Source organism: Nicotiana attenuata, chromosome 10, assembly GCF_001879085.1.
Source record: "Nicotiana attenuata strain UT chromosome 10, NIATTr2, whole genome shotgun sequence".
NCBI lineage: Eukaryota > Viridiplantae > Streptophyta > Magnoliopsida > Solanales > Solanaceae > Nicotiana > Nicotiana attenuata.
Window position 1 is genome coordinate 48,318,340 of NC_031998.1, and position 23,422 is coordinate 48,341,761.

The 23,422-nt window shown below is 38.5% G+C and overlaps 1 protein-coding gene across 2 annotated transcripts; it reads left to right on the plus strand.

The window, feature by feature from the left end:
- LOC109233475 lies at positions 10,706–14,491 on the plus strand. Of its 2 annotated transcripts, none has more exons than XM_019399361.1 (4): positions 10,706–11,081; positions 11,695–12,010; positions 13,725–13,832; positions 13,919–14,491. In XM_019399361.1, the coding sequence occupies exons 2-4, from the start codon at positions 11,714–11,716 to the stop codon at positions 14,225–14,227; spliced, it is 714 nt and encodes a 237-aa protein (XP_019254906.1). In that variant the 5' UTR covers positions 10,706–11,081; positions 11,695–11,713; the 3' UTR covers positions 14,228–14,491. The 2 variants fall into 2 exon arrangements, with proteins under 2 accessions (XP_019254906.1, XP_019254907.1); XM_019399362.1 differs by lacking the exon at positions 10,706–11,081 and adding an exon at positions 11,141–11,260.

Here is a 23,422-nt window from a genome sequence, read left to right on the forward strand (position 1 = left end):
TGAGCAAGGGAGTGATGGCCGAGAATGCTAACCTTCAAGCGCATGTGGTGTCTTTAATGGTTGAACTCGAGCAGGGGGAGGCAAGGGCCGTCGATCTGAAGGATGAGCTGAGCGCCAATATCGAAGAGATGGGTCGGGCTGACAAAGTCAGAATGCCCGGTGTGGCTGAGGCAGCGGCCCTAGATGACGCTCTCCGTGTTTGCAGGTCCGAGCGAACTAATGAGGCGGATACGTCGATGCTCAAGGTGGCGAGGTTGGAAGAGCAGATCATGGGTTTGGAGGCTGAGCTGTCTGAGTTAAATGAGAAAGTCGTTTCCCTATGGGCCGAGAAGACATAACAACAGGCAAAGCCGTCTATATCTCACACTTCCACCGATCTCGGTGTGTCGCAGGAGTTGTGCGAAATGTGGGTTCATGTCGAAGCTCAATTTGACGTGTACAAGTCATTGCAGGTTGCCAAGAAGGTCACGAAGCGGAGCTTGAGGGCGTGCATGTCAAGGCACGTGCGGCTCGTGAAGCTTGTGGTTACAACCCCGGTACACCCGGCGAGCATGATAGTGACGATGCCGCGGATGGGCTTGCCTCTGATCCTTGGTATGATGACGAGTATGCCGATGGGGACGATGTGGCATGGCTTTTGTACTTTTTTTTTTTTGTCTTTGCTATTTTTGTGAGGGCATTCTCGAGCCCTTTGTAAAAAGTATTGTAATCCGACAATTGAAATGGAACAATTGCCTTTTTGCTATGTATTTTCGGATTCTCATTTTTTTTTTTATGTTTTCTATGCGGGGAAGTCCCTGATTTTTTGGCCATTTACATGTAATGTTGATTTTGGCGTAGTCGAACATAAACCGACTTGATGCCGAGTATTAATTAGCTCGAACGAGGTCGAGGTTTGATGAGGTCGAAAATCAACTAATTCATGTGACTCGTATGTAAAGTAATTCGATTGAGGTCAAATGTAAAGTGATTCGAGCGAGGTCGAATGTAAAGTGATTCGAGCGAGGTCGAATGTAAAGTGATTCGAGCGAGGTCGAATGTAAAATGTAAAATGATTTGGTAGAGTTGTGCAAAGATGTTGCATGCTGCTTTATTTCATTCATTGGAGAATATTACATGTTTTTGTTTGTTCCGTACATACATTTGAGAAGTTCCAGTCTACCTAGTCCCTTTATCGCTCAGCCTGGAGAAGTAATCGATAGGTGGGGCGATGAATTATACTTGAACTTCGAGACGTCCTTTTTGTTGCCTCATTTAAAACCTCCCCAATAAAACCCAATTGGGACAAAACCCGGGTGAGGAAAAAAGGGTACGACTTAGAGTGCGTCCATTCTTAGAAATTGAAGTATTCGAGGTGGGCGACGTTCCAATTGTTTGCTAGTAGCTTTCCCTCCATTGTTTCAAGTTGGAATGATCCTTTGTTTGCCGCTGTCGTGATTTTGTATGGCCCGTCCCAATTGGTTCCTAGTTTACCTTCTCTTGGGTCTTTGCTCGCCTGTGTTTTGGCCTTGAGTACATAGTCCCCGACTTTGACTGGTCGTACTTTGGCCTTTTTGTTGTAGTACCGTTCTGCTTGCTATTTTTAGGCTATCATTCTTTGTAAGCCATGTCTCTTCGCTCCTATGCTTTGTCGAGGTTTTGTTTCCTGTTCTCGTCATTGCTTGGTCCGCTCTCATTGGAGTATCTCAAACTTGGTTCCCCAACCTCGACTAGTATCATGGCATCAGTCCCATAGACTAGTGAATATGGCGTTTCTCCTGTGCTTGTTTTTGGCGTTGTGCGGTATGCCCATAGCTCTGGTAGCAGTTCCGGCCACAGTCCCTTGGCGTCTTGTAGCCTTTTCTTCAAGATGTTTAGTATTATTTTGTTGGAGAACTCGGCTTGGCCGTTGCCTGCAAGGTGATATGGCGTGGAGAGTATTTGCTTGATGTGCCATTTCTCAAAGAATTCGACGGTCGTTTTCCCGGCAATTTGGGGTCCGTTGTAACAACTGATTTCTTTGGGGATGCCAAAGCGACATAAAATGTTTCTCCATATGAATGTGATAACTTCCTGTTCGCGTACTTGGGCGAATGCACCTTGTTGATACCCAATTTTTCCCTGTATATTTTATATGCATAAATACTTTCAAAATAGCATATATATGCATATACAAGCATGCACAAGGTTTTTATAAAAAAAATTCACAATTTAAAGATTTTAAATTGATTTATCTCCTTCCCTTTTTATTCATAAAATCCTCAATAATTATCCCTCAAATTATTGTTATGATGATTTAGTCATTTAATTTCTATATTTATGCCAAAATATGATTAAAATCACAGAATCACAGAATCATAGAGATTAACTTAACACGTTATCAAAAACTCAGAAACCCAAGATTAGAACTAAGAAATTATTTATGGCTATCCCTGCCTATTGTTTGATTTTACCCTATTTTGTTCACCAATGTTTCTGATTCTCCACTTCTCCTGCCTGTATCATGCTTATTCTACTAATTCAGACTATGCTCTACATGAATCCCTAATTTATATATGATTTTCGTCCTACTCGACCTCTTAGAGTTCTGGTTTTTACTTACTATGTGCTTGTTCTTATAAAGCTGTGCTAAATCGGTGCTATTTTCTACTTTTGAATCCTTGAATCATTATGATTGATCTTTCACTGATTTCGCATGATATCTCTATTGATTTTTAACCTTGTAAAATATTTTTTGACCTTATTCTACGGCCAATTATGCTATTATTTGATTTCATAAGTCTTTCCTTGATTGAAATATGCTGAACCTAGCCTCTATTACATGTGTGTACTTGTACTATGCAGAAAATATTTCCTTATTTGTTATGCTCGGCCTTATACGATTTCCTTCCTTATTTGTCATATGTCTATTACCGTTTGAAGTTAACTCCTCAATTAAAGGGAGTACTTACCTTGATTTCCTGACTGATTGATTCTGAGTTCCGTAATTACTAATGAACTTTGATTTTTACCTTATTTGCTACTTGCTTTCAAATTATAAATACCCTAGTCTTTCATTAACACAGCACACGAACACTTTGGTTCAAAAGCTCTCTCTCTCACACTTAAAACTTTCTGCTCTTTGTGTTACTTGCTTTTATTCTGAGTTAGCCGGCTGCAAGCCAAGGCTAACTATTGTGCTCTCCTGCTCCTTCACTTTTGCTTATTGTCCTCTTTACTGGTATGTTCTAGTTTCAATTCAAGTTTCAACAACAACATGGTTCTTTTATTGCTTCAGTTCATCTTGTTTCTAGTTTGCTTCTACTTATGGTTTTGCTGTGAAACTTGCAGTTAAGGTGATTACATAATTAGCATAGTATGAATTCCCTTCCTTAGGATCAGTATGAGCATGTTCCCTTTTTATGTAGTCTGTTTTTTCAACACTATCTGGTTTATGGTATGAATCCCCATCTATGTAGTCTACACTCTTGACTTGTATGGTTCTGGAATTAGTCTTAAATCATTTGGATCCTACTAAACCCCCTTAAGTATTGCTGGTCCTGTGATTGTGCTTGATCAGTTGTGTTTGAGCATGTCTGTACCACTTCCTAAGACCTCGGTTGGTTCTTATTTAGAATCATGTGTTCTATGTATGCCCAATCCTCATCACCCTTGTGTGTAGTTTCTTTCCTCTTGGCTTTGGTCCTGTGAACATTGCTGATGTGATTTTAGATTCCATGTTTGATTTACTATTGCTTGATCATGTAACTCTCTCTTTTCAAAGCTGTTTTACTGCATGACCCTCTCTCTCTTATTCTACAAAACGGTTTCAAACAAGTCTCTTTTAACATTGTTTTCTTACTAAAACCCTTTCAAACTATGTCAAGCACTCTCACTCTACTCCTAAGTCAATAAGTTCTGCCCCCTCCAGTATGTGTACTGCCTTGGGATCCTTTTGAGAGCCCTCTGAACTTTGGCATACTGAGGCTGGCCCTTCCACTGCACTTATTCAATTTTGGTTACCAAGTCTAGGTGTAAGCACTACCCGGGATCCTTGAGATCCTTAGGGAACTTTGATGCACCTAGACTATGATATTGTCTATGGAATTGAGGCATTTGAGGCTATTGGAGGCTTTGGAAATCTGGGCCTAATTGAAGGCTCCCTATAGAATAACTTCTTATTTTCTTATTTATTTATGTAATTCATTCATATGGTCTGTAATAATTTGTAAACAAATATTGGGGTAATTTGTAAAAAAGGGATGGGTAGTTACATGTTTGTGGGGTAATACGGGTAGAAACCATGCCTATAGGACTTTACATTTTGATATGATTGCCTCACCAAGTAGATGCCATGCCTATAGGATGTAATTTAACCCAGATTCTGTAATAGCAAGTGTTTATGTATGTTTTCATGCCTGCGAGTCTTTAAAGTCAGTATTAAACCTAGATGTCATGCCTATAGGGAGCGCTACCAAATCCTGCCTATGGATCTCGCCTAGGTTTAGTTTAAATAACTCAATCCGGTTAACGTTTAATTCACTTCGAAACTGGTTTAATTAATGGTTTATATTTCCTGAAACGAGTTCTTTTAAAATTGCCTTAATCTGTTATTAGACAACATGCCCATAGGGATTTAAAAGTATGTTCTAAAATTGCCATGTTTTACCTTAAAATGTATTCATCAGTATTCCGCGTATAGGCAAGCCTGTAGGGCGTTTCCAAAATCTGCAATCCTGAAACTGTTTTTTATGACTTAATGTTTTTCTGATCCTAACTGCCTTTTAAAACCAATAGGCAACTGCTAGTGTCATTACTCCTGAGTTTATTAAATAAACTACCTGTCTTCTGTATATTTTACTTAGACATCATGCCTTAGGATACTGCTTAACAAAAGGCCCTTATTTGTGCTTGAGTCGTGCTGCCTATGTGTATTGTTTGAGGAGGTAAACTTTGAGCCTCTAATTGCTCCTTTTTATCTTATGTGCTAAAAGTCCTAATTGTTTTGCCTGTCACCTTAGAATTTTTACCTTTAAAACCTTAGGGGTCTGTCTAGAACCACCTATAGGTAGAGGTCCCAAATCCCTCCAGGACCATTAAGTAGGGACGGGTAACAGTGCGCAATAGAGATCGCTGACCAAACACTCACTTTGCATGACCACTAAGGGATGGGAAGGGTAGATATGGGATATGATGACTACACGCTAATGTCACGTGTAGCCCCTCATAAAGGAGTTTTTACCGTACATTGTGTGGGATGATCCTATAGGCTAACTAACCTAGGACTCCTCCTTTACCAAAAGTCTTTTTCTATTCAAAACCTTTGTTTACAACTTATTCAAAAATCTTTATCCTATTACTTGAGTTACCCAACATGCTTTACTTGCAACCTATTTGATTCAGTTGTTTATTTATATGGACTAATTTGTGAATATGAGTTCGGTCGGGACCCACAGTTGTGGACCAAGAGGGGTTCCTAACACCTTTCCCTCGAGGTTATTTTGAGCCCTTACCCTAATCTCTGGTAATGCAAACCGATCCAAGAGTTAATCACTCTAGGTGCCCTAACGCATCGTAATTCGTTTGGTGGCGACTCTTCAAATACCCAATTCCCAAAAGAAAACGAGTTATCACACCCCATGAAAATGTCGAAACCCGAACCTCCCTCCGTGAGGAAGGGAAAAAAGGGGGCGCGACACACCTGCTTCTACCTATTTGGAAACATAGTCAGTTAAAACCAAAAGGAAATGTATATTACCTCGTCCCGCTGGAAGTGGTCCCACGATATCCATTCCCCATTTGATGAATGGCCATGGCTATGTGACTGAGTGGAGGTTCTCGTCCGTTTGGTGTATCATAGGAGCGTATTTCTGGCACTGCTCGCACTTCTTGACGAAGTCGGTGGCTTCCCTCTTTATGGTGGGCCAATAATAGCCTGCTCGTATGAGGCATCTAACGAGGGCTCGATTTTCGGTATGGGCACCGTAGTGGCCTTTGTGTACTTCCTCGAGGACGCGTCTTGTTTGGTTTGGTCTTAGGCGTTTTGCCAAGGGACCGCCAAACGTTCTTTTGTACAGGTCTTGGTTTATGATGCTGTATCTGGCCGCCTACATTCGAAGCTTTTTGGCTTCTTTTTGTCTGATGGGAGTACTCCCTCCTGCAAAAATGTTATAATATGATTGCGCCAGTCCCAAGTTAAATTATAGAGTGTACCTCAAGTTGGTCTATTGACGAGTGGAGAAGTATAACCACGTTTTCTTTTTCCACTTATGTTTTTGGTTGCTACTGCTAATTTGGCGAGGCCATCTGCCTCGATGTTTTGTGCTCGAGGTATTTGGTCGAGTTGACATTCGTTGAATTCCGGCAGTAGCTTATGAATTTCTGCCTGGTACTTCTGTAGCCTTTGCTCTTTGATTTGGAAAGTCCCTGTGACTTGGTTGACAACGAGTTATGAGTCGCATCAGAGGACGGGTCATCGTGCTCCGTATTTAAGAGCTATCTTTAGTCCTGCAATTACGGCCTCGTACTCGGCCTCATTATTAGTCATGTCGGGGCACCATATGGACTGGCGAATGACTTCGCCTGTTGGGACCTCAAGTACGTGTCCCAATCCAGATCTAGACGCGTTGGAAGCGCCATCGGTGTATAGGACCCATAGGTCGGGTGAACTGGGAGAGGTACGAGAAGTTTCCTGCTCGGCCTCAGGCATTATTTTGGCACTAAAATCGGCGATGAAGTCGGCAAGTACCTGCAATTTTATCGATGTCCGTGGCTGATATGTTATATCATGCTCGCTCAATTCTATGTCCTACTTGGCCGATCTCCCCGACAGCTCGGGTTTATGTAGGATGCTCCTTAAGGGGAAGGTCGTGACCACCGATATGGGGTGACATTAAAAATAGGGTCTAAGCTTTCGTGAAGCTATGACCAATGCCAAGGCCAACTTTTTGAGGTGGGGGTACCGTATTTCGGTGTCGACCAGGGTTTTGCTAATGTAATAGATTGGAGATTGCGTACCTTTGTTTTCACGGACCAGCACTGCACTTACTGCGACCTCCGATACGGCCAAGTATATCAGGAGGAACTCGCCGGGTTCTGCTTTGGCGAGTAGCGGGGGTGAAGATAAGTATGCCTTTAGTTCTCTTAAGGCCTCGATGCATTCTGAATTCCACTGGAGTCCATTGTCCTTCTTAAGCACGTTGAAGAATTTGTGGCATCTATCAGAGGATTGTGAGATGAACATCGACAGGGCAGCTATACGGCCGGTCAACTTTTGTACCCGTTTCTTGCTGGTCAATACTTCGGGGATTTCCTCGATGGCTTTGATTTGGTTGGGTTGACCTCGATGCCTCTTTGTGACACCAAAAAATCGAGGAACTTGCCCGAGGTTACGCCGAAATCACTTCAGCTTCATGCCGTATCGCCTTAGTATACCGAAGGCTTCCTTCAGATGGTCGATGTGGTCTTCCTTCCTTTTTGATTTGACCAACATATCATTTATGATGGCGTTGTAAGTTGTTTCTGGTTCATGATATGAAATGTTGTTTATAGGGTGACGCCCTCGGCCAACACGGGTAGTGTTATCTCTCCTGAGGTTTGCTCAACTGCATTGTTAAAACCTGTTAGCGTGATACAGTGTGGTACTATTTTGTCCTCGAGTCTCATTTGTGTGAGAAATCGAGGGTGAATAATACACGAGCCGCTCCCGTCGTCTACTATTATTCGTTTTACATCAGTATCTGAAATACGTAAAGTAATGACAAGAGCATCGAAGTGAGGAAAGGTCAAATCGTGGGTATCTGACTTATCGAAGATGATACTGTCTTCGAGGTCATCATACCGTTCATGGGTGATCGACTTCAGTTTATGTATGGTGGTGAACTTTACGTGATTGATTGTTGCTTCGTCGCCTCCACCGATAATCATTTGGATGGTGCGGGCAGGGGAGGGTGGCTTTGGAGGGCCTAGGTGTTATTCTCGTCTGTGATCGAAGTTGGCTTTTCCTCGGTCTCTCATCAGCTCCCTTAGGTGTCCTTGGTGAAGCATGTTCGCCACTTCTTGCCGTAGGGCTATGTAGTCTTCGGTCTTGTGACCCCACTCTTGATGAAACTCATAGAGGGCGTTTGACTTTCTTGTACTTGGGTTAGACTTCATCTTTTGTGGCCATTTCACCTTCGGTCCGAGCTTCTCCAATGCGCACACTATTTCTGAAGGGGAAACACAAAAATTGGGGAGCAGATAAGAGTGGAGGCATACCTCTTTCGTTTCGCTGAGTCCCTGTATGGGGCCTAGATGGCCTTCTGTGTGGCGAGGAGATGGTGGGATGGCCATTCTGACATATGGAAGGTGCTTGTCCCGGTTGAGGCGTGGACCTGGATGGTCTCGTTGGCCGTCATTATGGCGATCTTTCCTTGACTTTGTTTGGACTGACGTTAGCCATTGGGTTGGACCGTTGAGATCGTCCTCGTCTGCTCTCACCTCGGTGCAATAGGCGTTGTGAATTTCTTCCCAAGTGGTGGGAGGGTATTTCATGAGTCTGCTCAACAACTTTCTGGTTGCCCTCGACCCATTCCTATTCAATCCATTCTTGAAAGCTGCCACCGCCATCCCTTCTGATACGTTTGGCAAGCTCATTCTTACTCTGTTGAATCGGGCGAGGAAGTCCATGAGTCCCTCGCTAGGCGACTGTCTGACGGCGAATATATCATTCACCTGGCCTCCGCCTTTTTAGCCCCGACATGGGCGGTGACGAACTTATCGGCCATTTCATCGAACGTTGTAATCGAACGTGCTGGTAATTGTGAGTACCATGTTAAGGCTCCCCCTGTTAGGGTTTCGCCGAACTTCTTCAGCAACACCGATGGTACCTGCTCTTTTGAGAGGTCGTTGCCTTTCACTGCTGTGATGTAATGAATGATGTGATCTTCGAGTTCTGTTGTGTCGTCGTATATCTTCAAATATGGTGGCATTTTGAAGGTCTTGGTATGGCATGTGGAGCTGCCTCCTCGCGGTACGGTTGTTCGACGAACCGGCCGACGTCCCATTTTGGCAGCAGTTTCAGGGCGCCCGGTATCTTATCGACCCTTTCTTGATGCTCCATCATTTGGTCGCAGAGCGCTTTATTCTCGTTCTCCATTTCTTCCATTTTCTTTAGAATGGCCGCAAGTGCGTTGTTACCTGCCTCAGCAGCAATGTGAGTGTTACCTGTTAGGAGAGTAGGAGCAGGTGGCTCATTGGTGGTTGCTGTGGTATCCGCTTGTGTGGCGCTTCCATTTGCCCTTTGAATGGGTTTGTCAAGTATGTTGTTTAGAGTACTTGTCAACCATACTTTCAATAGCTTTTTCACTGCTGGTGGCGTTTCCTCAGTTGTCGACGTAGAGGCTCCCCTTTCGCGTGAAGTGGTTACACTTCCATGAGGGAGAGTTGAGTCATTCCGCCTGGGTGTAACACTCGGCGTCACATTCTCCTCGTCTTCTCTGTCAACCTCGTTGATGGTGTTCAGGAGGTTAGTAGTGACGCCCACTACTGCTTTCTGTCTTTCATCTCATTTTCCTGCCATTGTTAGTTCGTGCAAACGAGAAAAAGATGGTTGTTGTTGCTGTTGTTGTTGTTTTATCTAGAAGATACTAAATTTTAACTAGAACCTCCCCACAAACGGCGCCAAATTGTTTGACCAAAAAGTGTTAAGCTTTTTGTTAAACTAATTAATGAAAAAATAGAGAGTGAATCCTAGTTAAACGTAATAAATTCTAGATCTAAAACTGGGGTATATCAGTGATATGGGACCGTGTTCAAGAATAATAAATATCAAATATATGCTCAATGATTGTCAATGAATGCAGTAATAGTAGCATGCAATAAGTGTAGATAATGGCAATAAATGTAATAAAAGGAATTTATCAACCAAATGTTAGGTGACTTGGATGATTCTCTTTCCCGACAACAACGTGGGGGAATAGAAAAGGGAGATGGATAAGGAATTTTTGGATCTTGTGGATGAACAATGTATATTGAACAATGTGATCAGTAAACAAGACAAGCTTTTGTATGTTCTTTATAGTCAACCCTTTACAATGTGCTCTTATCGAAAAATTAAGGTCCCCTTTTTGTTCTTTATCTCTTCCTATTTATAGGGGATATTCCTGAGAAACCCTAAAAAAATACAACTGAAAGAATATTCGGTGGGATATTCCTTCTTTCTATTCTAACTTATCCTACCGTTATTTTCATACACCCTTTGCTCGATCTCGGCCCTAATCTTTCTTAGTGCGACTCCTCGCCTTCATGCCATGGTCGGCTTAATCCTCGACCACGTCCATTTGCAGCTATTAAGTCTAATCCAAATTTTGACCAATACAGCTACCTGCCCACTCGACTGGTATAAACCAAAGAGCCCAATGTCGTCAAATGAAGTAGAAGCGACACCAGGCAGTCATTATAAAGGAGTGCTATTTAAGAATTAGCCAGTGCATCGTGAATTTCAGTTTTTAGTTTAAATTTTCAGGACAAAAATGTCCTGAATTATTTTAAAGTTAAAATTTTTAGTTTAAAATTTTAGGTTAAAATAAATATTGATTAATCTCTAAATAGCATTCGTGAGGAGGGCTATCTCTGTACTTGCCCCTCGAGGCTCGAACAAAGGACCCAAAGCCCATTAGTGTCGTAGCACTCGGAGACAAAGCATGACATTGAATTTTGTAGTCAACAACGTAACATCACTCATTGTCGTGTTTCAAACGCCAACTTCCATAACCGTTTCTAGGACAAAAAAATAAGATCTACTTCCACCTGGCCTGTTGTTTCCCCTTCCCCCTCCTAATAGCCGGCTTTCTCGTGTTGAAACTTTTCTTTGCAAGTAAGAATCCAAAAAACCCATCACACGTCGAAATTACCAAAACAGATATTTTCAACAACCAATTTCTAAAACCTTTAATTTCTTATTAATTTGACCCCTTCTGTTTCTTTTTTTGTTTCTTGCTTTAATTAATCCTTGATATCTATTACTCGGGGTAATAAGTAATTTTCCAAATAAGGAAACGGTCTTCTTAAAGTTGTGATCATTACCGAGAAAAGTTTCTGAGGGATTGAACAACATCTGATTTTTTTCTCAGGCGCTGACAAAGGTAACTTTATTTTTGTAAGTTTGTTCTTATTGATTCCTTGCTTTGATCTTTGGAATTAGCATAGGTAGTCCGGTGCACTAAGCTCCCGCTATGCGCAGCTCCGGAAAAGGGCCGGATTACAAGGCTGTATCGTACGCAGCCTTACACTGCAAGAGGCTGTTTCCGCGGCTCGAACCCGTGTAAATTCATGAACTTTTGTGTTTATAAATCTCTGTTTTTCTATGTGATATATAAGGAGGAGGTTTGGGGTTCTTAAATGGATCCTCTAAAAGTTGAATTCAGGTTTAGAATAAAGTGGATACATATAGCCTGACTCGAGTTATTTCAAAATTATGCATAATTGATTAATTGAATGACTAAAACATACGTTTTTGATGACTTGACGGTAGCTAAATTAGAATATTTGATGCCCTCTTAAACCGTGATTAATGGATGGAAGGTTGTCTCCCACCTTGTTGTTATGATTTTCATTTGTGTTGTGTTTCTTTGTTATGAGTTTAATTATTGTTCTAATTGCTTACCACAACTTGGAAATATTCCAAAGCCCTTACCTTTGGAACATTTCCTCTCTAAACTAATTTTTTCTTTTCCTTTAATGATTAAATTAAAAAAGGGGATAAAATTTGGTGAGGATGGGAATCATGGTTGTGCTGATATTGGTATCGACGATGATGTTGATGGACAACGTGCACGCTGGAGATACAAATCGTGTTTTTGATCCTTGTTCGGACACAAATATTCAGAGATGGGATGGTTTCACATTTGGGCTAGCGTTTTCGTCTAAGGAATCGTTCTTTTCCAATGGAACACAGCTCTCTCCTTGTGACCAACGACTCTCCCTTTCTGGCAATTCTGCTCAACTGGCTGTTTTTAGGCCCAAAGTGGATGAGATTTCACTCCTCACAATCAACAGCAGCGACTTCAATCCTGTACGTCCTCCTATATACTAAATTTATCTGTTATAAACGTCTGACTAGTTGTTAGAAAGAAAGCAAATAGTATCTCAAAAGGAAGTGTCTCTCGGGGATTATGAAGAGCTCTCTTTTTTCACTTTATAAGGAATTGTACTTTAGTCATCTAGTAAACCGCTAGTAAAGAGGCCGGGCTCGCGCACATGAGAAATGGGCTTGGAGGCTAAAGTGGTGGATTTGCCCCAATTCCCCATTCTGCACGCAAGATATACGTGAAATTCTGACCACTATATCCGGACGAGCAAATATTCTGATCTCATGGCATAACATTAGTTTAATGTCTAAACTGCATAGAAACAATAGTTGGAGGTAGACAATTGATCTATTAAGAAATTTGAATTTGTACCTTTTGCTTGGTTTGTTACATGTCTAGGTTCCACATTGCAGATAAAAGAGATTAGACCATGTTTTTTAAACCTCTTCGTATTTTTCACATTACAAACAAAGAGATTAGACCTTGTTTCTCTTTCCTGTTTTGATAGTTTGCCAGTTTTGCAAACTAAAATGTTTGATCTTTTGCTTTGAGGACTAACTATTATTTGAGTGCATTTTACTTGAATGTTTAATCTCCATCTATGATGTAGATTCATCATTCATTTTGGGAAGAAACAAGGTAATTGAATAGGAATTTGTCACCTTCCACCTAACTGTCTAACAAACATGTTTGGTAGTATTTCTAGGTTCCAACAAAGATACAACAGACAAAAGTATCTCAAGATTTTGTTTTCTCCTGCTCATTACTGACCTGTTTCATCTAACTTTTGTTCATCCATTGAAAAATTGAACCAACTAGATGCTTAGATCAATCATGGCAACCATGAATTCTTTCCCTAGATTAGTTTATAATAATTCTTTTTTCCACTTGAAAGATAGTGACTAGTGTCAACTTTCACCTCAACTATACAGATTATTGAGCTACCAACAACAACAACAACAACAGACCCAGTCTAATCCCACAAGTGGGGTCTTGGAAGGGTAATGTGTACGCAGACCTTACCGCTACCTGGTAAGGTAGAGAGCCTGTTTCGGTAGACCAATCTTTGGAATTCTCTTTTGCGGGTTCTCTACTCCTTGTGAGCTTTATCTTGAGTAAGAAAATAATCGGCATTCATACTTCCCATAGAAATGTTTGTTCTCTGAATTAAATGCTAGTGTGGATAATATCTGTCTGTCAGATGTAGCATATACAAATAGGTGGGTACAGTTGAGGAAGAATGATGAACCTTTACGAAAGAATAGATAATCTTTAGAAGCCCACTCTTAAGTCTAAGCCACTCTAATAGTTCATAGTACAATACATAATAAAAATAAGGCTACTGGAGAATTGGCGACGTCCTAAGATTATGAAATGTTGTCATGAAATATAGTCAGTATAGCCAAATCTTAAGCTACAAAATTGAGTGTGATCCCATCTGTTTATCCTTAGCTGGCAGGATTACCTCATTAACCTGTGCTTGTGGACTAGACGTGCTGCTCGGTGCATTAGTCCAGGTGCAGGCAAGCTGGCCCGCACAAGCGATATTCAAACAAAATTTGCGAGCATTTTGGCTAATTAACTATCAACATGTTCTTCAATCACTGTTCAATATGCTGGTCTTTATAATGTTTTTTAGTAGTAATAGTTACTATTCAAAATGCACTATCGTCTTTAATGATTGTTCACATTTCTCAGAGCAAAGCTGGTGGTTATATGGTTGCCTTTGCTGGGCGCAAATATGATGCCAGATCACTGCCCGCTTTTGTGGCAGACAATACTCACACCATTACAAGCTTCACTCTGGTAAGTCTCTGGACATCTCAAGTTTTGTTAACAATAGTAAAGCATAACGCTTTGTTGCATCGTTGAACTTTATCTTGTGTATTTAGGTACTTGAATTTCAAAAGGGCACTCTACAAAACTTATTTTGGAAGAAATTTGGCTGTGGTTCATGTACCGGGGATTCTTTTATTTGCCTTAATAAGACAGATTGTGCAGTCCCAAATAATAAGTGCAATGGCAATGGTGGATCCGTCGACTGCAACGTGGGAATACAATTGGCATTCTCAGGCACAGATAAGAATGATAAAGTGCTAAACTCGTGGTATGAGGTTAAAAACCTCCGGCAATACTCCCTCTACGGCTTGTTTCAAGATGTCAGTGATTCTCTCACAAGTCCATTTAAGAACCTGTTTTAGGACCACATAATAAGTTCTTGTTTGTATAATGACCATCAGATTTCTGTTGTGCTTCTCCACTTAACTAGAATATTTATGTCCTATGCTCATTTATCAGCTCTACGTTCGGGAGAATAACTTGGCGATTACTACACAGACTCCAGCCTGTTTTTGCTTGTACAGATCTTTTAATGGTCCAAGAATTATCCTTAGGTGCAGAAAGGACATGTTTTCTTGTTTTGATCTATTTCTATATATCATAGTGAATGCAGAATTCTTGGCAAATGGAAGTTACTAACATGAAGAAAAATTGGTTAATTTGGTTATTACAAGCAATAAATTACAATTCACCTGCCATATAATTAAGCACATGCTTATGTGTCCTTGCATTTAACTAGGAAAGAGGACTTGACCTTTTTAGAAGGTAGTCTTCGACAACAACAACCCAGTAAAATTACACAAGTGGGGTCGGGGTAGGGTAGTGTGTACACAGACCTTATCCCTACCCCAGAGGAGTAGAGATGCTGTTTCAGATAGACTCTCGGCTCAAGAAGATGAAAAGAGACAGTGGAGGAGTATCAGCTACGGAAGCCAGAAAGATAATACCAGTAATGTAATAACCAGAAATGAAGAGAAAAGCAATAACTTAGGAGGTAGTGATCTTCATTTGCAGTAATGATCAGAAGAAGATACCACCCTCTTTTTGTGGATAACTTTACAATGGTAAAACTACTTGGGTACAGTGGAGAAGGACAACTTTGTGCTAATTAAGATGAGATTTGGTACCGATTAAAGCATGATCACTCAGCTGCTCACAAGGGCGGAGCTACAGTGTCCCGAGCGGGTTCGGCTAAAACCCGTAGCTTTGGGATATCATCACATTAAAAAGTGTTCTACCACTGTTTTTGAGAATGCCCTAAAGCACTCATGGTATCATTAGGTTTACCCAAATCAAAACTGTGGAAGTTATATATGTATACTGTCTATACCGTAAAGAATTTTCACACTAGCGGCGTAATTTATCTATTCAGTTATAGCAGAATTATTCAATTTTTTATGTTATCATACCAGACTTGTGATGAAGAGTTACCTATCATACAGGTCAATTTAACATGATAGTATAAAAAACTACACACGTCAGTGCATATATAAAACTTGTACGTATACGTTTTACCTTGAAATAGATGCACTATTATTCTAGTAGAATAAAGAGCAAAATCAGGCTTGTGCTAGTAAATATAGCAGGAAACAACTTTTATGTTAAAAATGGATTTCAAGACTGCTTCAAATAGACTTTAGAGTAAACCAGAAATTATCTGCAATAACTTCTCTTGCAAAACAGAACCAAGTTTGTCTGGAGAGTATATATTGGCAGACAAATTAAGACTTTATGATATGAAAGTTACAAATAAGGACAGGGGATCTGGTCCCCTGGCTTAATTTGGATAAGTTTGGAGGTTCAAGATAACACTAAGATTTCAACCACATCTTCATGGTCCTGCACTATATGCGAGAGCAACCTCTGTTGGAGTTATTTTATCAGTCTTTTCATATTATAAATTGCACCACCTTTCATATTATAACTGACGTCAATTGATGGCTATAGTTTTTCTAATTGTTGAGAACAATATTAAGAAGTCAGAGTGTCCATCGGAAACAGTCTCTCTACTCCACCGGAGTAGGGGTAAGGATTGCATACACACTACCCTCTCCAGATCCACTTGTGGGATCCCACTGGGTCGTCGTCGTTGTTGAGAACAATATTAAGAGAGATTTACGTAATGAATACTTATGGTAGAACTTTGGACTCAACGAGTGCGAAGTTAACCAGAATATGCACTTTACTAAGGAAATGACTTCACTGGTATACATATACAGGAAAATTCCCAAAAATCAAGAATGATGTGCGAAACTTTGGAATTTTTTTCTCGGAAAGATTAATGACCATGGCTTGTTTTCGGACGAATTTAAGTTCTACACGCTCATAATGAAAAAATTATTTATACAATCAAGTAATTTATTAAATCATTATAAGTAGATCTCTTCATAAATATCAATCTATAACTCGTAAATATGACAACTAACTTGTTATACAAATTAAAATTAGTGTATGAACTTTTTATACTATCTGTGTATATATATAACTTAAAACACTTTCTGGCAAGGGCGAAGTTGTATTGTCCTATGGGTGGTCAATTGATCATTCTTCGTAAAAAATTACACTATTTATATAGGTAAAATATTAGATTTTGGAGCTATATAACATATATTGAACACCCTTTCTCGGCGATTTTTTTTTTCACTTCTTTCAAATTTGAACACCCTTAAAAAAATTCTTGGTTTCGCCACTGCTTTCTGGATAAGATCATTAAACTTCCTGCAAAGATGGTGATGCTTGAGCTACGGAATGTCATGGTTCTCAGTGGTGGAGCTACATATTGACACCTCTTTATCGGAAAATTACACTACTTACATAGGTAAAGATTATATATATATATATACTATGCATGTATGGAATCCCCTCGACTTATTCATGTATTTATTGCCATGTGTTTTTTCTCAATAAAGAAGACAACTTGATGCAAATAATACAAAAAGGAGGAGGCATATAAGTACAAAGCGGAAAGTGAACAACGTATTGAACAGGTTACACTAGTCTTACCCTATAAATTCATCGCACTTTATGTTTACTTCTCTACAACAGCTCCTCATATTTCTATTCCTCAATTACTTCTTCATTTTCTCCTTCCTCCTTATTACTTAAGATATTACTAATACAATGGCCAAGTTTGCAACAGTCTTAATATTACTTGCAAAAGAAGTTGCTCCACCAAAATTTGTGAAAGTGGTAAAGCGTCCAATTCCTAAGGTGTTGGCTACCATTAATGAAGAAGAGGCTTATGCTTGAGGCCTAGGTTTTGCCATTAATCATCGAAAGAGAAAAGAATATAACATCTTACACCTTTTGATATGCTAATCGAGTTCTATATCAAACACCTTCCGACTATATGTATGTATATATTTTGTATGGTATGGGAGAGGTGACATCTACTTGTTAATTTTATAGTAGATGAATGATTTACCAGTACTATGATATGAACTGATCATGTGTTATACACAAGAATATTTAGGAGTAATTGTTATGCAGTCTGTAAACTCTTTCGATCGAAAAAATGCATGGAGTCTATCAACAGTTCACGTTCTTTTGAATGTGGTGCTATAATGTATGTCTCTTCTTTATTTTTCTGTTTCTTTTCTCCTTTTACTGGGATTTCTTTGATACAATATCAGATATGTTGGGATCGAAATAACATGGTGCATGCAGAAGCTAACAATGCAAAGCTTGATGGACGATAAATCAGAGTATAAAAGAAAAATATACTAAACGAGGCATAATAATTTATTATTATTTGGTCAATCAACCTATATATTATCTATCACTAATATAAAAAGAGAAAATAAAATTTGAAAGAATAATCTTCCCAAAATATGATTCTCCTAAAGGCTACATTGTAAAAGTTGTTTTTGTTGTGTGAGAAGTAAGCCTCAATAATTTATAAAAGTGCAAAACTTCTCTTCCAAGAAAAAGATAAGGCATATGAAGAAGATTTAATCATTTTAAGAGTCTTTTTCCTTTCTTTGAAAAAGAGAGTTCTAATAAATTAGAAATTCAAGTAAAACCCTAATAAGATACTCTTCTCATTTTCATAGTTATTGAAGTATCTGAGGACTAATTTTTGATACCATGGAGAAAATGTCAAAGCTACGATCCCTTATATACGAGGGGTCTAAAATAGTCCATGACATATCCAATTGAACAGTTTGTCCTTTAATCTTATCAAAACTGAGCACTTTTGGTTTCTGGTATATTTATAACACACAACCATAGTTATCTTTAATGAAATCGGCTCGTGAAAAGCACGTGTTCCGTTTAAACTGAAAGAACACCGGTGGAACAAGCTTCTTCCTATTTATTTTCCCCAATTCGGTACTTTAAAGAATGTTTAATTGTGTGATTGTCTTATCTAAAAGTATGAACGGTTAGAAAAAGTACAATTTAAGTTATATTCTTAATTTTGTCTTCAGCCCGCTCCTGAGGTGCGTTTAGAAGTGGCAAATGGGCGGGTCAGGTCGAAAATGAGTAATGCAAAAAATGGATAAAATATTCGGCCCGACACTTATTTAATACGGACAGACAATCGGTTAACCGCCAGATATTCATATTATCTATGACTTTTTGAATATGATTATTTTTTGGAAAATTCCTAGTCTCTCAAACTTGAGGAATTGCAAATGTAAAAGTTAAATCCATTGGTTATCCATTTTTTAAGTGAATAATATGGATCTCATCCATATTTGACCAGTTTTTAAATAGTTGTAAATGTGGTGAAGCGCCTATTTCCTAAAGTGTTGGCCACCATCAATGAAGAAGAGGTTTATACTGAAGACTGGTTTGGCCAAATCATTGAAAGAAAAGAGAACATAACATCTTACAGTTTTTAATATGCTAATTAATTGAGTTCCATAGCTCTTTCAACCCCTTTATTCGACAATATAGTATGGCCATGAGGTATATATGATCATATATTGTGTTGTGTTCATGCCTAACTCCAATCTTGCAAATGTTTGCTTCTTAACTCTACTCTCGTTGCCATTTTAATTTATTGCAGCGGTGAATGAGTAATATTTCTTTTTTTTCCTTTTTACATTTAGGTCGAATAAATGTGACCAGGAGGCCATGGGTTTGAGCCGTGGAAATAGCCTTAAGGCTGTATGTGGGCCCGGGCCCGGGCCTAAATGGGCTAAACGGGCCGGGCTAAACGGGCCCGGGCTTAGCGGTCCCGGGCTCTGGCGGTCCCGGGCTTCGCGGTCCCGGGCTTCGTGGGCTCAACGGGTAGGACCAGCCCGTGACGGGCCTAAGCCCATATGGTCCTGGGCTAAATGGGCCGGGCTCGTGGGCTTAGCGGGCCTAACGGGCTTTTTTTATTTCCGGGCTTTTTTTTTTAATTTTTTTTATTTAGGGCAATTTCTTGTAAACCGTATGTGTATGTATATATATAAATTGCTCTTATGCATGGCTATATAAATATATGTGGTATATATAATATAGAAATCTAATTATTAAAGTGTTTGACGAAAATAGTAAAATAACAAATCAATAGTAAAACTAAATTGGCATGCATAATAAATTAATAACAAAGTACAACATGAAGCATAAATACGTCTAATAATTTTAAAATAACACAAATTGTTGAAAAATCTTAAAGACGAATTTGCGGATAAATACCCTCAACACAATACTTTATATGCCTCCTTAAAATGCCTGTGGTACACCCTGAACGAAAATTTAAGACTCTTCCACAGTTCTTGCACTTTAATATTTGGCCTTCTTCATTTTCTTCAAGCACTTCATAGTATTGCGAAACAAATAAGCGCACTCTTTCAGAACGAGGCATGATTTAACTTGAAAATTGAGATTGAGACTTGAAGTCTTGAAAATTGGAGATTGAGAGATTGAGAGAAATTTAGATTGAGAAATGAGTATTGAGTATTGAAATGAAGAAGAGGGAGGGGGGTACTTATAGTGTTAGAGAAGGTTAGTTTTGTAAATTTAAAAAAAAAACGGCTATTTGTGCAATTAATATGACCGTTGGTGGTCATTGGGGGTGGGGCCCTTATTTTGAAAAATCTTGTTTTGTAGTATATATAGTACTACTTCTTCATATAAATATAATATATATAGTATACTAGTATAGTATACTAGTATAGTGTACTATATATTGTATGTTATGTAAACCCTTATGATCTGTAGTATATATTGTATGTTATGTAATATATATCCTATAAATTTGTTGTAGATAAATTGTATTGTTATGTAGTATTATTTTCCTTATATATTGTATATTTGTGTTATATGAAATATTCCATTATATATTGTTTGTAGTATAAATTGTATGTTATGTATATATATTCCCTTATATATTTTCTTGTAGTATATATATGTATGTTATTGTATATATATTCTATTAATAATTTGTGTAGTATAAATTGTATGTTATGTATATATATTCCCTTATAATTTTCTTGTAGTATATGTTGTTATGTTATGTATATATAATTCCATTATATAATTTGTTTGTAGTATATATTGTATGTTATGTAATATATATTATACCTTATAAATAATTGCAATTTAAAGACAAAAAAATATTGCGGAAGAGATATTCAAGGCCAAGGGTATGTTTTATAATTTTTATTACACAAAAATGGCATATCTTTCTTAGTTCTTCTTCCCCCCAATGGAATGAGCACAACAAGGTACTTATACCACCATTAAAAGGAAAAAAAACTAAAGAAGATATGCCAAAGTACAAGTTACACCATTAATCTACATTGTATCTCTAACAAATCTCATAAATCCTTCAAGGTTCGGAGGAGGTTCCGTTGGTGGTGGCGGAAAAGAAGCTTGTTCATCACCGCTCCGGGGCGAGCAGCATCCTCCGCAAGTTCCGCTATTCATTTCTTCATACGCTTTCGTCTATCTCCGGTTGTGATTTCTGCAAGTCCAAAAGTTTCTTCTTTCCGAGCGGATCCAATCTCTGAATAGTACTGATTTTTCCAAGCTCTCCTCATAGACGCTCTATGATCACCTATTTGAAGTCTTGCTTGACTGAAAAGCGCTCTCTGATGCAACTGTTGAAGCTGAATAGATAAAATATCCCGAGCCATCCTTGCAAGAACCGGAAAATGTTTTTCCCTTGTCTTCCACCATTCCAAAAGATCAAAGGTTGCCGTCTGGATTTCCTTTTCAAGTCCCTGCGACAAATTAAACTTGAAGCTCATTTAGATGTGAAGTCTCATTTCAAAATTATCACCTTGAAGAACCCTAAACTCCGTCCAGATTTAAGTGCTTGTAGGCCCCGCAGCTCTTTAGATGATTGTGAACTAGACGAAGTAGGGTGTTGGAATATTTGGCCTAGCATGATCTAACGCAAGTTGGTAAGCATTATAAATTGTTTGCGCATTTATTTTAATTGAGGCTTTTGCCTCTGCAAGTGTAGAAAATTCATCAACTGGAAAGATCTAAAGCCTTATAAATATGTTGGTGTACCAAAAGTGAGGATCTCCTAATTTCATTTGTTGGATTTAACAATGCAGCAACACCATAAATTAGGGGGGATAGGGAAAAAATATTTTTTTAAACTTTTCTTTCATTGCATTTATAGAAAGTTGATAAATTTCCCCACCCTCCGGAAAATTCAACAAACAAAATCACATAGTGCTGCAATTATAAACTAAACAATTTGAAATAGTTAGGATAATATTTGTCCAGAAAATGCATTGTTTGCAATTTTGAAAATGTTCTAAAAAATCTATAAGAATTTTGACATTCGTCCAATCTTGATTTGTAAGGATTTCATCATCATCCTCACCACCAACACGAGCATTAAACGTGCATTAATTGGGTTTCTATATTCATATTGCAACTACTAAACTTTCGTTACATATAATTCCATCTAGTTGGACAAGGTTTAGGAACCTTTCTTACTCTAAGGCCAAATTCATCACATTTTTTAAAATACTCTCTAAGTCTACTTCTACGGTTTGAATAAAATAGCCAATTAAGAGCCATTCTAACCTTTTCAATTTCTAAATTTAAAATTCTCATACCATCACCGACGATTAAATGGTAAATGTGGACAAATACATCTCCATGGAAACAATTACTAAATGCAGGATTTAGTGTTGTTTGTAAGTATGCCTATAGCACTAGTGTTACTTAGAAGCATTATCCATAGAAATTGCCATTATTTTTATCTCTAATGCAAAAATATCTACAAATATCTGCAACGGTGTTAGCAATAAACTTACCTGTGTGACGTGAATTAATTATTCTATACGCAATAATGCGTTTTTGCATTATCCAACTCCTCGTCTATCCAATGACTTGTAACAGTTAGATAATCACAGTCATTATTACTTCTACCAATATCAGTAGTAATAGAAATCCGGATTAGTTATATGAGTAAATAAAAATACCGCAAATATTGTTCATATTCATGTTTATATTTATAAATATCGCTCTTAACTGCTTTGCTTCGAGGGCAACCTTTATAAGTAGGATTTAAAAACTTTTCTAATATAATGCACAAAATTAGGGTTAGAAGGAAAAAGTATATATTGGTAGCACATAACAGTAACCATTCTTGCTAATTCTTCACGATCTTTATTAGGATCGTAATATAAAATAGCACCGGTCACAGTGTTAATTCCTGGTTGAACTAGATTATGAACCTGTACTTAGGGTTAACCGCAGTATCTACACTTTCCCCTTCTTGCTGCGCTTTCATTTGTAAATATTTAAATTTATCTCTCTAGGTTGTGTTTGTATGTGCCTAGCCAAACTACCCGTACCACTACCGGTCTCCAGTATATTTATGCGCCAGCAATTTCCCACAAGTTTTACCACCTAGCCTTATTTTGTTCTCTTACTTGAGTAAAAAAATTCCAAACTAATGATGTTCTAGGCGTTTAGAAGGTTGTCTATTAAAAGTAGGTGGTTCTACAGGTGGGTCGGGCGGAGGGCATCGTTGGGTATTAACAGTACTTAGTAGCGTGAATCATCTAAATCCGGTTGGGTTTCATCTACATCCTCATTTTCCTCATCATTTTCTAAGATAGTTTGATTAGGATAAAGAGCATTCATAACTTCTTCATTTAATTGTTCACCTTGTGCAACATTATGGCAAAATTCACTATCGGAAAATTGAAAACAAGGGTTATCACTATCAAGAATAATAGGAGCAGCAGGACGGGTAATAGGTCTGGGTCGGGGAGCCGGGGGAAGGGTAGTAGGTTGAGACTACTTTCACCAATTTTTAGCTTTTCCCTTACCACCAAACATTTTTTTCAAAGAAAATGCCATATTAATTACAATTATGCAAACTAAACACACAAAAATATATTCTTAAAAGTTAAGAGTTGGAACGAGTTTACCGAATTGCCGAACAACTTCTTGAAAATTGAAAATCGTTGAAGACTTGAAGACTTGAATACTTCAATTCACCAACTTCACAATTTTTCACGAAATTGCAATAATAAAATAAGCAATTATAGAAGAGAAATTAGATATAGATTGAGAGAGATTGAGATAGATTGATGAATTGGTGAGTAAAAATGAAAGAATGAGGGGGTATTTATAGTTGAGAATTGGGG